At 41.7% G+C, this 14,824-nt stretch overlaps 1 protein-coding gene and 2 non-coding genes across 35 annotated transcripts in view; 2 read left to right on the top strand and 1 right to left on the bottom strand.

The window, feature by feature from the left end:
- The window catches only part of ATF7IP2 (activating transcription factor 7 interacting protein 2), an 89,338-nt gene that overhangs the window by 28,106 nt on the left and 46,408 nt on the right, over positions 1-14,824 (bottom strand). For all 33 annotated transcript variants that reach the window (XR_012429222.1, XR_012429228.1, XR_012429225.1 and 30 more), the window contains 3 exons: positions 14,534-14,658; positions 9,914-10,048; positions 7,721-7,819 (listed from right to left, as the gene is read on the bottom strand). Coding sequence is in view for 24 of the 33 variants with exons in the window: in XM_065537282.2 (XP_065393354.1) it covers positions 7,721-7,819; positions 9,914-10,048; positions 14,534-14,658 (359 nt within the window). In the remaining 9 variants the exon portion in view is untranslated. The remainder of the gene's footprint in view (positions 1-7,720; positions 7,820-9,913; positions 10,049-14,533; positions 14,659-14,824) is intronic.
- On the top strand, positions 2,270-2,340 carry TRNAG-GCC (transfer RNA glycine (anticodon GCC)). Its single transcript has one exon. It is a non-coding gene; the product is annotated as a tRNA-Gly (tRNA).
- LOC135968953 (uncharacterized) lies at positions 3,410-4,866 on the top strand. Its single transcript, XR_012429230.1, has 2 exons — positions 3,410-3,808; positions 4,643-4,866. It is a non-coding gene; the product is annotated as an uncharacterized protein (transcript).

The following is a 14,824-nucleotide window of genomic DNA, read 5'->3' as shown; positions in this document are numbered from 1 at the left end:
TAACAACATTAGGAATAAAAACTCTTGCTTTCCTTTGTTTGGTGTGCTCTTCTGATTGTGACTGACACAGGCAGCACCCTTCTCAGAAGTAAATCTGCCTTGCTGAGAAGTCTTTTGAGTGTTCGTTTTCTTTGCGACTCCCAGCTCATTTCTAACAATTTGGGGGCCCTGCCCAGGATCCCATTCTCCTCCAGGGAAGGGTCTCTGGTCATCTTCTGGGAGGGGACGCATCCCACTGACTCAGTGCAGTGGCCTCAAAGGCTGGAGATTGAGACCCACCCGCTGTGACGAATAAACCTGGAATCTCAGCAATGCGAGAACAGAAGGCCTACAAATACCATGGCGACCAGGTAACTCTGTGCACACACCAAGGTAAGAAAAGCCACTGGGGCAGTGAAGTGCTTCCTTGATGGTCTGGATATCTTGGAGGTTGAAAGTGCGTGAATGGTAACAAGCACTACTGCTGTGCGGAGTGAGTGAGTCCAATCTACGGTTCCGTGGTCAACTCATATGGCTTATGGTGGCCCTTCAGAGGTCCCATAAGGGGTTTATACTGATCCACCAATGTTAAGAGGGACCTAAATTTCCTCTGGGGAAGTGGCCAGAGAAGATGAAGCAAAAGGAGAAGAGTGCAAGAAACCTCCAGTGGTGGGAGTCCATGGAGGCTCTAGGAAAGGAAAGGCAAGAAATCTCCAGTAGGGGGCACTGAGCCTCACACAAACCTCCAATAGTCGGGAAGGCAAGAAATTTCCAACAGGGAAAATTAAGCCTTACCACAAAACCCCCAAGATGGGAAATACCCCAAATAAGGTAGGGCATAAAAAGGATAATGCTAGCAGGAATAACATTCCCCGACTGCTCCCTAGGGCTTATGTTAAAATATTGGAAAGATAATGAAAGGACTAAACACAAGAAAAAGCAACAGATGACAAAATATTTTTGTTACATCTAGACTCAGGAACCAATCCTCGAACCCTTCGTTTTCTGGCCAAAGTTTGGGTCATATGAAGATTGGCTCTGTCAGTTTTCAATAGGACATATTAATTGTAAGAGCCCTACCTCCCAAGAGGAAATAGGTTATGCCATATGTTGGTGGCAAGGACCTGTACACTCCTTTATCCCTGAAAGACTGGAGGGAACAAGTCAAAAACTAACCTTCGGTGGAAAGTTGGTTGTAATCACACCTCATCAAGTTAGAACCATCTTAAAAGGCAGGAAGGTGGCTTACCAACTTACTTAAAATATGAAGCTATCCTGTTAGAAAGAGATTATTTAACACTATCCAGTGATAATTCACTTAACCCAGCAGATTTCTTGACTGGAGATTCAAATCTAAAGAGACATGAACATGAGTGTTTAGATTTAATTAATTACCATACAAAAGTTAGGCCTAATTTAAGAGAGACCCCTTTCAAAACAGGGCAGCACTTATTTATAGATGGCTCTTCCCAAGTAATTGAAGGAAAAAGATATAATGGGTACTCAGTAGTCAATCGTTGGGGAAGCCCTTGAAGAAGTAGAGTCAGGAAGACTGCCCAATAATGGTCTGCCCAAATATGTGAATTGTTTGCATTATATCAAGCCTAAAGCACTTGCAGAACCAAGAAGGGACTACTTATACTGATTCCAACTACACTTTCGGGGTAGCTCACACTTTTGGAAAAATTTGGACCAAACAAGGCCTTATTAATAGCAAAGGTCAAGACCTAGTTCACAAAGAGTTAATCAACCATGTATTGAATAATCTCCAGGGCCAGGCGCGGTGGCTCATGCCTGTAATCCCAGTACTTTGGGAGGCCGAAGTGGGTGGATCACCTGAGATCGGGAGTTCGAGACCAGCCTGACCAACATAAACAAACCCTGTCTCTACTAAAAATACAAAAAAATCAGACAGGCACGGTGGCACATGCCTGTAATCCCAGCTACTCGGGAGACTGAGGCAGGAGAATTGCTTGAACCCGGGAGGCAGATATTGCTGTGAGCCAAGATCATGCCATTGCACTCCAGCCTGGGCAACAAGAGTGAAACCCTGTCTCAAGATAAATAAATAGATAAATAAATAAATAATCTCCAGTTGACAAAATAAATAGCTATTGTCCATGTCCCAGGACACCAGAAAAGCCTTTCTTTTGAAAGTTGGGAAAATAACCTTGCAGATCAAATAGCCAAACAAGTGGCTGTTTCCTCTGAGACGCCTGTTTTTCACTTAACTCCTTGCCTTCCTCCCCCTACCGCAGTCCCCATTTTCTCTTCTACTGAAAAAGAAGGTGCATGGGTGGTTCAGTGGTAGAATTCTCGCCTGCCACGCGGGAGGCCCGGGTTCGTTTCCCGGCCCATGCAGCACGCCCTCCCATTGGCCGGGCGCGGTGGCTCAAGCCTGTAATCCCAGCACTTTGGGAGGCCGAGACGGGCGGATCACGAGGTCAGATCGAGACCATCCTGGCGAACACGGTGAAACCCGGTCTCTACTAAAAAAATACAAAAAACTAGCCGGGCGAGGTGGCGGGCGCCTGTAGTCCCAGCTACACAGGAGGCTGAGGCAGGAGAATGGCGTAAACCCGGGAGGCGGAGCTTGCAGTGAGCTGAGATCCGGCCACTGCGCTCCAGCCCCAGCGACAGAGCGAGACTCCGTCTCAAAAAAAAAAAAGAGAAAAATTAATAAAAACAGGGGCTAAAGAAAATTGAGAAGGGAAATGGGTATTAACAGACCAAAGAGAAATGTTATCCAAACCCCTCATGAGGGAGGTCTTGTCTCAGCTGCATCAAGGAGCCCACTGGGGACCCCAAGCTATGTGTGATGCAGTTCTCAGAGTTTATGGGTGTATAGGAGTTTATACCCTAGCCAAACAAGTTACAGATAGTTGCTTAATATGTAAGAATACTAATAAGCAAACGCTAAAAAAAATCACCCCTTGGGGGAAGACGTCCAGGACTAAGACCATTCCATAGTATCCACACTGATTATACAGAAATGCCTCAATTGGTTGCCTAAAATACCTATTAGTAATAGTAGATCACCTCACTCGCTGGGTAGAAGCTATTCCCTTTTCAAACACAACTGCTAATAATCTAGTTAAGGCATTAATTGAAAATATTGTACCCAGGTTTGAAATAATAAAAAACATTGATTCAGATAATGGAATTCACTTTACTGCAAATATTGTTAAAGGGCTTACTCAAACTCTAGGAATAAATTGTGAATAACATATTCCATGGCATCCACCTTCATCAAGGAAGGTAGAAAAAAATGATCCAAACTTTAAAGAATCATTTAAATTGATTTTGAAAACTTGATTGCCTTGGACCACCTGTCTCCCCATTGCCTTGCTCGGAATTCGAACTGCCCCTCAAAAAGACATTATATATTTGGTTTATGTTCTACTTTGTCTTCTCTTAGGACCCAGGGTCTCTTAGCACAAACACCACCTCTTGAGCTCCCAGTGCATCCATGTCGATCTGGAGATTATGTCCTCATCAAAAGCCGGAAAGAAGAAAAACTCGAACCAACCTGGGAGGGACCTTATCTAGTGCTCCTAGCCACTGAGACAGCAGTCTGGACCGTTAAGGTAGACCCACCACACTCAGGTGAAAAAGGCATCACCCCCTTTGGAGTCATGGGTCATCACTCCCGGGCCAACACCTTCCAAACTAATATTCAGAAAAGCTTAACCTGTCTAACTTGCTTCCTCTTTCTTCCGTTAGCTACCCAGGAACATTTTATTATCAAAGTAACCCGATCATCATTTCCTCAAACAATTACATTTGATGCTTGTCTTGTTATGCCCTGTGGGAACCTACAAACCCAAAGGTAACTAGCCTCTTTAGGGAAGTCTCTTTGCCCTGGTCCTCTAGAACACACAGAACCCACCCCTAACTCTCACCGTTGTGACCATCTAGCATGGTACTTGAAATCCTGTAGCTCTTGGGAACATTTTTATTGGACCACTCAGTACCAAGGCTGGACTTTCACGGAAGGTCCCTGTGCCGCCCTAAAGCCTTATCTCCACATCGCTAAATGAACCACCCCCTCTAATCGTCAATCCTACCAATGTAACCCAGTCCTAATCTCCACTACTGCTTCTACTTCCATTGACCCTAAGCCCACCTTAGGCTGTCTCTACGGTTTAGGAGCAAATGTTGCTGGAAGGGACCCTATAGCCTCCTTGAAATACATTTTGTCCACCATTCTCCACCTCCTCCCACTTCACCTTCCCTAAATCCACCAAATCAAATAGTGGGTGCCACTCCTCACCCCCTTCCCAATGACAAAACTAAAGTAGCTATTGTAAAAGTAAAAGATTTAGAACAGACTTTAGCAATTGAGACTCGATACCAAGAAGCAAATGCCTGCATGGAATGAACTGAATATTCTGTTAACACTCTAAACAAAAGCAGTTGTTACACTTGTGCACATGGTAGGCCAGAGGCCCAGGTTGTCCCCTTTCTACTCGCATGGCCTTCAAATCAACCGGGCATGGACTGTATGGTAGCTCTCTTCTAGCACCCCACAGCCTGGGGTAATAAGTCATGCCAAGCTCTTTCTCTGTTATTCCCCGAAGTCCAGCACCCTGTAGGTCAGTCCCTGAGGGCCACCCAGCTTCCATCTTCTGATGCCAATTTTACTTTGTGTCTCTCATGGCAGGGAGAAAATTGAGCCTTCCTTGGAGACCTAAAGGGATGCAGTGAGCTTAAGCCTTTCCAAGAGCTTACCAATCACTCTGCCCTTACTCATCCTTGAGTGGATGTATGGTGGTACTGTGGTGGACCCTTACTGGACACTGCCAAACAACTGGAGCAGTACTTGCACTCTAATTCAATTGGCCATCCCTTTCACCCTGGCATTCCATCAACCAGAAAAAGGAAAAACAACACCATAAAACAAGAAAGGCCCCTCATGGATCTTTTGATTCTCACGTTTATACAGATACCATTGGAGTCCCACAAGGGGTACCAGATAAATTAAAACATGAAACTAAACAGCTGCAAGGTTTGAATCCTTGTTCTGGTGGGTAACTGTTAATAAAAACGTGGATTTGATAAATTATATCTACTATAACCAACAACAATTTGTCAGTTATACTAAGGATGCCATTAAAGGAATAGCTAAGCAATTAGGGCCTACTAGCCAAATGGCCTGTGAAAATAGGATGGCACTAGATATGATACTAGCAGAAAAAGATAGAGTCTGTATCATGATAGGAACCCAATGTTGTACCTTCATCCCTAACAATACAGCCCCTGATAGAACAATCACTAAACCTCTACAAGGTCTCACCTCCTTATCTAATGAGTTAAACCAGGAATTCTGGGGTAAATGACCCTTTACAGGATGATTAGAAAGGTGGTTTGGTAAATGGAAAGGACTCACGGCTTCTATTTTTACTTCCCTCGCAATTATAGTTAGGGTACTCATTCCCACTGGCTGCTCTATCATACCTTCTATTCATGGATTAGTTCAATAAAACAATAACTTATAAAAACAGCCCCTACTGGCTGGGCACGGTGGCTCAAGCCTGTAATCCCAGCACTTTGGGAGGCCGAGGCGGGTGGATCACAAGGTCAGGAGTTTGAGAACTGCCTGGCCAAGATGTTGAAACCCTGTCTCTACTGAAAATACAAAACTTAGCAGGGCATGGTGGTGTGTGCCTGTAATCCCAGCTACTGGGGAGGCTGAGGCAGGAGAATGGCTTGAACCCAAGAGGTGGAGGTTGCAGTAAACTGAGATCATGCCACTGCACTACAGCCTGGGAGATAGAGCAAGGCTCCATCTCAAAAAACAAAACAGACCCTACTAAAACTTCATTTCTTTTCCACCCTATTCTGACAAGCTTTTACTTCTAGACAATCAAAAAGAACAGCAAAGTCAAGACATGTTAAATAAGTTTGAAGAAGAAAATGTATAAATTCTCAGAGGGAGAAAATTATTAGGAACAGTTTCTCTTCAAAGGGTTTCACCCTCCTTGTCCTTCATTCTATTTTGTAAGTAATCTTTCCTGCCTTTAACACGCCCAGGCATGCCTCCATTTACCATGGTTGTAGCTGACCCACACCACCTTACTTGAAGTTGTTAGGGACAAACAATAAACTTCCTGGTTCTTTGTCCTATTCTAAATGCTAAATCTAGTCAATTGGGATCAGTTTGAATTGTACAATCCGACCCCAATTAATGGCGGGAGGACACAGAAACAGGAATGGCATTAGGAATAAAAACCCCTGCTTTCCTTTGTTCAGTGTGCTCTTGCGATCATCACTGATGCAGACAGCACCTTTCTGTGGAAGTAAATTTACCTTGCTGAGAAATCTTTTGTTTGAGTGCTCATTTTCTTTGCGACTCCGAGCTCTTGTTTTTAACATAGGCAATAACATTCAGGACATAGGCATGGGCAGAGATTTCATGACTAAAACACCAAACGCAACAGCAACAAAAGCCAAACTTGACAAATGGGATCTAATTAAACTAAAGAGATTCTGCACAGCAAAGGAAACTATCATCAGAGTGAACAGGCAACCTACAGAACGGGAGAAAATTTCTGCAATCTATCCATCTGACAAAGGGCTAATATCCACAATCTATAAAGAACTCAAATTTACAAGAAAAAAACAACCCCATCAAAAAGTGGGTGAAGGATATGAACAGACACTTCTCAAAAGAAGACATTCATGTAGCCAACAAACATATGAAAAATAGCTCATCACTGGTCATTACAGAAATGCAAATCAAAACCACAGTAAGATACTATCTCATGCCAGTTAGAATGGCGATCATTAAAAAGTCGGGAAACATATGCTGGACAGGATGTGGAGAAATAGGAATGCTTTTTATACTGTTGGTGAAAGTGTAAATTAGTTCAACCATTGTGGAAGACAGTGTGGTGATTCCTTAAGGATTTACAGAACCAGAACTACCATATGATCCAGCAATCCCATTACTGGGTATATACCCAAAGGATTATAAATCATTCTAATATAAAGACACATGCACATGTACATTTATTGCAGCACTATTTACAATAGCAAAGACTAGGAATCAACCCAAATCCCCATCAATGATAGACTGGATAAAGACAAAGTGGCATGTATATAATTTGGACTACTATGCAGTCAAAAAAAAAAAAGGAATTCATGTACTTTGCAGTGACATGAAGCTGAAAACCATCATTCTCAGCAAACTAACACAAGAACAGAAAACTAAACACATGTTCTCACTCATAAGTAGGAGATGAACAATGAGAACATGTGGAAACAGGGAGGGGAACATCACACACCAGGGGCTGTTGGGCGGTGGGGGGCTAGGGGAGGGATAGCATTAGGAGAAATACCTAATGTAGATGACAGGTGCAACAAACCACCATGGCATGTGTATACCTATGTAATGCAACTGCACATTTTGCACATGTACCCCAGAACTTAAACTATAATTAAAAATAAGTAATTTCAACTTCGCTGTACATATTTGACACTTTTCATGATAAAATGGGGGTGGGGGAAGACAATCTTGGCAATCACCAATCCTCATTCTGCTCCCTTTACTACAGAAATACAAGTGGCATTTACTACCTAAGGGTGTCTTCTCCAGAGACAGATTCATGGGAACACTCTAAGTAAAAACTTACTTACCTTTACACCTTCTGTCCTAGCTTGGAAATATATTCATTTCTTATAATCAAACCGCTTATATGAGTCAACTAAATTACTAAAATTCCTGTGTGTTTATACAAACCTTACAGGCTCCATTACTGGTTAACATGTTTGGTTTCAAACAATTCCTTTGAAATAATAATACTGTTTTAATACGTCTTTGAAGTTTTGCTATTTTTGCCTAGAAGAAAAAAAGAAAAGAAATAAATACTAAGCCAGAGTGCTATATATCATATAGAGATGGAGGGTCAATTATTTGCCAAAGTAGTTGTGTAAGACTTACGCATCTATCCAAATGAGAAATTCTAATATATGCAAAAGCTTGAAATAACATTTTATGCTATATATATATATATATATATTTTTTTTTTTTTTTTGAGACAGAGTTTCGCTCTTGTTGCTCAGGCTGGAATGCAATGGTGTGATCTCGACTCACTGCAACTTCCGCCTCCCAGGTTCAAGCCATTCTCCTGCCTCAGCCTCCCAAGTAGCTGGGATTACAGGCATGTGCCATCACACCTGGCTAATTTTGTATTTTTAGTAGAGACAGGGTTTCTCCATGTTGGTCAGGCTGGTTTTGAACTCCCGACCTCAGGTGATCCACCTGCCTCTGCCTCCAACGGTGCTGGGATTACAGGCATGAGCCGCCATGCCCAGCCTATGCTTCTATAATATTAAAGTTAAGGAAGACAAAAATCTCAAACTTTGGCCGGGCGCAATGGCTCACGCCTGTAATCCCAGCACTTTCGGAGGCCAAGGTGGGCGGATCACTTGAGGTCAGGAGTTTGAAACCAGCCCGACCAACATGGAGAAACCCCATCTCTACTAAAAATACAAAAAATTAGCTGGATGTAGTGGCAGGGGCCTGTAATCCCAGCTACTCGGGAGGCTGAGGCAGGACACCCGCTTGAACCTGGGAGGTGGAGGTTGCAGTGAGCCAAGATCACGCCACTGCACTCCAGCCCGGGCGACAGAGTGAGACTCTGTTTTTTGTTTTTTTTTTTTTTAAAAAAAAAGGCCAAGGGCAGTAGCTCACGTCTGGAATCCCAGCACTTTGGGAGGCCAAGGCAGGTAGATCACGAGGTCAGGAGATTGAGACCATCATGGCTAACACAGTGAAACCCGTCTCTACTAAAAATACAAAAAAATTAGCCAGGCGTGGTGGCGGGCGCCTGTAGTCCCAGCTACTGGGACTTGTAGTCCAGAGCTTGCAGTGAGCTGAGATTGCACCACTGCACTCCAGCCTGGGAGACTGAGCAAGACTCCATCTCAAACAAACAAACAAAACAAAACTTCTAACTGGTCTACAATAAAATTAATGTGGGTAAAAACATCAGTCAGCAAGTAATCCTAGAAGAGGAAAACAAAAAGTAAAAAAAAGCTTGAAACAGGTTATATGAGTTCTAATAGAGGATATATTTAGATTTAAAAGAAAGTGCCTATGTAATTTTTTTGTTTTGTTTTTTGAGATGGAGTCTTGCTGTCAGCAGACTGGAGTGCAGTGGTGCAATCTCAGGTCACTGCAACGTCTGCCTCCCTGGTTCAAGCAATTCTCCTGCCTCAGCCTCCCAAGTAGCTGGGACTATAGGCACATGCCACCATGCCCAACTAATTTTTGTATTTTTAGTAGAGACTGGGTTTCACCATGTTGTCCAGGATGGTCTCGATCTCTTGACCTTGTGATCCACCCGCCTTGGCTTCCCAAAGTGCTGGCATTACAGGCATGAGCCACTGCGCCCGGCCAAAATTGCCTAAGTATTAAGCCTGTCAATTGACACAGAATGCCTAACAGTTCTATGAATATTTCTCAAAAGCCAATATTGCTAAGCTATAATAAATTACATTGTCTATGATATGTTCTTACATTAGGCTAATGGCCAGGAATCAGGTATGTCTTCCCTTACTGTTTTCCTTTACGAATATGAAAAATACCACCAAATTCTTCCTTTTAAAAGGACTCAAATGGGCCAGGTGTGGTGACTCACACCTGTAGTCCCAGCACTCTGCGGGGCTGAGGCTAGAGAATCACTTGAGCTCAGGAGTTCGAGGGCAGCCTGGGCAACTGGTAAAACCTCATCTCTACAAAAAAATCCCCAAAATTAGCAGGGCATGGTGCTGTGCGCCTGTAGTCCCAGCTACTCTGGAGACTGAGGTGGGAGGACTGCTTGAGCTCAGGAGGCAGAGGCTGCAGTGAGCCACCGTACTGCAGCCTGAGCAACAGAGCAAGAACACCCCCTACTCCCCTAAAAAGGACTAAAATGAAATCAAAACGTACCAAGAGTTTATCAGCTATTCCTTCATGTTTATTTCTGCACTCTGTCTTCCCAATGCGTTGGTTCAATTCTTTCAGTTTCTTATCAAATAGTTCGTAATTTATACTATAGATCTCCTGTTGAATCAAATGTCTGACCTAGAATTTTAAAATAAAAACCAAAACACCCCATGTTTCAAATTTAGAAGCAATTTTACTTTCTACTTAAAAAAAAAAGCCATGCTCTTTTCCAGATTTACTATAACCAATTATAGTTTATTTATTTATATTTGTATGTTTATATAACTATACCATTAAGTTTTATAAAACTTGAATATTAAACTCAGAACACACCCAATATTTAAGTATACTGGACATGTTAGAAATTAAATTTATTGTCATAATGCTAACTTTAGTTTCCTAGAGTTCCACTTGAATTCCATATTATACATTATAGAAACAATTAAAAGACTATATACCATTTATATTTTTTAATGTCTATAACTCCTAGTTAGTATTCCATATAAAGGAACTCTACTTATCTGAAAACCAGAGCCTGATGAAAATGGTTGGTCTGTAGTAGATATAGAACAAATTACACAAGTGTGAGACTGGACATTACCACTAATGAGCTACCTTTAGTCAGTCGCATTATTTTTGAGCTTCATTTTCCTTCTTGACAAATGAGTAGATAATATAACAAATGTTGAACAAGCGATACTCAAAGGATTTTTTATAGGAACATAAAGTAATACGCAAAAGAGTACCATAAAATAAAAAACACTGAATTGATATGAAAGAAATAAATATGCAAGATAATCACCACTACTTCCATAACTTTTTAGGGCGTGGCTTTCTTATTGTTAAAATTTAAATATCAATCGGCTGGTTAGCTCAGCTAGTTAGAGCATGGTGCTAAAACTGAAAGAAGGGTACAATAGCTCATGCCTGTAATCCCAACACTCTGGGAGGCCGAGGTGGGCAGATCACGAGGTCAGGAGTTGAAGACCAGCCTGACCAACAGGGTGAAACCCCGACTCTACTAAAAATACAAAAATTAGCCAGGCATGGTGGCAGGCGACTATAGTCCTAGCTACTCAGGAGGCTGAGACAGGAGAACTGCTTGAACCCGGGAGGTGGAGGTTTCAGTGAGCCGAGATCACACCACTGTACTCCAGCCTGGGTGACTGAGCGAGACTCCATCTCAGAAAAAAAAAAAAAAAAAAAAGTAGCGGGGAAGCCAAGGACAATTATGTAGTTACCAATGTTATCTGGCATCATGCATGCCGTTCTAACAAATCGTAGTAGTTATAATATGAAAAATTAACAAACTTCATTATCTTTTTTTTTTGAAAACAGACTGGCCCATTTTCAGGGAGAATAATTTCAATGCCACTGATAGGAGCAGCTCTGCTGAGCCATACATTGAAAATAACTTCAATGCCACTGATATGAGCAGCTCTGCTGAACCATACATTCAGAAACATTCACTGTAGTTTTTTACTCAGTGTGTATCCTTCTGGTAAGCAATTTTCATCACAGTGTATGTAGTCTTTGTTAATATGACCTGCTATGCTACATTTAACGTATTTAAAATATTTACATATTTTTTCCTCCAGTATCTTGCTTCATGATGCTCAAAACAGAACACATAGTTCCCATGTTAAACTCTTATATTGATATCACCTGGATGATTATATTCTTTAATTTTGATCATTCCCAAGGCTCTTCCTTCCTGTTTCCAAGCGTTCTCACTCTTCAACATTGTCTACTTGATCTCTTCTCTAATGCTTGCTTCACTAACATTTCTTCCATGATTTCTCTACATTATTAGACATGATTGTCACTTTACTTTCATAACTTTTAAACAGGTGAGCAAATGAATGTGCTCAAAATGTATTATGTTTAAAAAAAGGCTTAGAAATACATATTATTATTATTATTTTTGAGACAGAGTCTTACTCTGTCGCTCAGGCTGCAATGCAGTGGCGTGATCCCAGCTCACTGCAACCTCCACCCACCAGGTTCAAGTGATTCTCCTGCCTCAGCCTCCCTAGTAGCTGAGACTACAGGCATGCTCCACCATACCCAGCTAATTTTTATATTTAGCTGAGACAGAGTTTCGCCATTGTTGGCCAGGTTGGTCTTGAACTCCTGACCTCAAGTGATCCACCCGCCTTGGCCTCCCAAAGTGCTAGGATTACAGGCATGAGCCACCATGTCCGGCCAATACTATTATTTTTACCGATGACCATTACCTATTATTCGTGTGGTGTTTTATGATCACATGTTTGTTAGTTCACTGGCTGGGTTCAATATGTGAAGCTCATACCCACATGAATCTTGGAGAAACAGATCTAAATGTTTTGAACGTGGAAACACTGTTTTGTACAGTGTTTCTCTAACAGTATTCCTCATCCTTGGTGAGGAACAATCACAGGGGATGGTTGTTAAAATCAAATTCCTAGGCCCCATCCTGGATCCACCAAACACAATCTTTTGGAAAGGAGCCTGGAAAGGTGTATACTAAATAGTTACTACAAATTGTTTTTATCAGGTACGTTTGAGAAAGCAGTAGCCTAAAACAACAGTCTTCAACTATGAGCTCAAGAAACCACAATTTAAACAAGTACTCCCTGGTGGTTCAGATTGGGACAGGTCCTTAAATTTGATCATTTTAGACTAAGTACCCACCATGGGGTAACTCCTGTCAGTTAGACTACACATTTGTTCTAATTTAATGGTAATGTTCCTTATACAAAAGGAAGACACAATAACCTCCATCAAATACCTCATAAATGTTTTTACCAATGGTAATGTGCCCATCAACAGGGAATCAGATTGAAGTCTTGGCTTCAAAGCAGAGATGGCAGCCAAACTGGCCTGAAGTTTGGAGAAAGTATAAACTTATCTCCAATCTGTGCCAACTTTCTGAGATAGTGGGTAGAGTGAATAACTTAAGACTGTAAAGGAAAAACCCTTCCTCTTCAGTAATTTAACTGAAATTAACCAGGCCATGCTCCTTATGAAACCTCAAAAGGCTAAGAAACGATCACTGTAGGACTCTTTCAGTAGGGGAGAACAATGTCAGAATGATGGGGAGGGCTATCTCATTGAGATTCAAACAAAGTAAACATATAGATATGGTTTAGAGAGATAACTGTTTGGACAGGAATAAGAAGTGAGGAAAAGCTAGCTATTTAGAGATGGTTATGTACACATCAGAACTTACTTCTGGCTGGGTGCGGTGGCTCACACCTGTAATCCCAGCACTTTGGGAGGCCGAGGCGGGCAGATCACTTGAGATCAGCAGTTCAAGACCAGCCTGGCCAACATGGCAAAACCTGTCTCTACTAAAAATACACACAAAAAATTAGCTGGGCGTGCTAGTGCACACCTTAGTCCCAACTACTCAGGAGGGGGAGGTAGCACTGAGCCAAGACTGTGCCTCTGCACTCCAGTCTGGGTGACAAAGTGAGACTCTGCCTCAAACAAATGAACAAACACAAACTTACTTCTCACTTCAGCTACTAATTACTGGAAACAAGACACAGCTGGAATCCCCAACCTTCTTCTTGAATAACTTGGTCCTTAGGGCTAGGATCTATGCTTACCATACTTCTACCCTTTCCCTGCCAACAACAGAACACTTACATATTTTTTATTGTGTCTCCTTTGGTCTTCTTTGAAGAAAACCAAAAGGTAGACCGGGAAAAACTGCCGACTCACCCTTTAAGCTGGTTCTGCATAAGTCTTTCTCTTTATTTTCCCTTATTATTAGGTGAAGAATACACATTCATAGCATATGTAACTATGTAATTGTAATGGTCTGTTTTCAAAAGTAGTGTTTCTGTTTCTGAAACAGTTGCAGGGCAGTTTGGATGGGGACATTTTGGTCCATTACAGCTGGAAGACATTAGTCTACCACATAATGATTTATAGTGGTGGCATTCTAGTGGTAGTGAAATAGGAAAACATGGTCATCAGAACCCGTCCTGAGTATAGCCATTCTACTAGAACTGAAACACGCTACACTTCAGCTAAAAATTGATCAGACACATATTGAGACTGTAGTACAATGAGGTAAAATGAGGCCACAATGAAAGCAAGAAGTGTATTTAATGATGCTATAAAGCAAAATGTCAGATAATGCACCATATCCGTTTAAGTTTGGAAAATAGGGCAAGGAAACCTGAATGCAGAGGGACTTTGCAATGGACTTTCAGGTTGAGTCTTCTGGGTTGTGGTGAGATCTACAAACGGATATAGCTGCAGATCTAAGAACCCCATGACTAGTACAAAAGACACTGGATTGTTTAACAAAGCTGAAGGTCATGCAGTGTCTGACTTACAGACAAATCTGAGTGTAATATTGACTGAAAGCCCATTCTCTTTTTGCAACAGGACTCTACCTACACATGATCCCTAGGTTATTCTGCATGAGAACATTTTCAAGAAACCAGAGCTGTTTGGTGATGTAAATAATTCTCTCTCCCCAGTCTGTCTGATAACTTGGCTTTCACACACCAGCTTTGCATCAAGTCAAAGTTGTCTGTGTTATGTCATTGTGGAGACCAGATAATTAACTTTTACCATGTTTTACTAATCAAAAGTAAAAGTTTTATTTAAGCCCCAATATTTTACCTGTTCCAGGAATGCTGTTTGCCTTTCCAAACTTACACAAATATTTTCATTAATTTGCTCTGAAGTTTTCACGCGTTTAACATTTTCTTTGTTTTCTGAAAACATCCTCTTCTTTTGATAATGGCCTTGAGGAGATGGAAAAATTAGAAAGACATTTTAAAGAAAAAAACAAGTTCATCGTGGTGGCTCATGTCTGTAATCCCAGCACTCTGGGAGGCTAAGGAGGGATGATGGCTTAAGGCCAGGAGTTCAAAACCAGCCTGGGCAACATACTGAAAATTCATCTCTACA

Source organism: Macaca fascicularis, chromosome 20 (genome assembly GCF_037993035.2).
Source record: "Macaca fascicularis isolate 582-1 chromosome 20, T2T-MFA8v1.1".
NCBI lineage: Eukaryota > Metazoa > Chordata > Mammalia > Primates > Cercopithecidae > Macaca > Macaca fascicularis.
The sequence above is the reverse complement of the archived record's forward strand: the minus strand, read 5'-3'. Positions and strand labels throughout refer to the sequence as shown.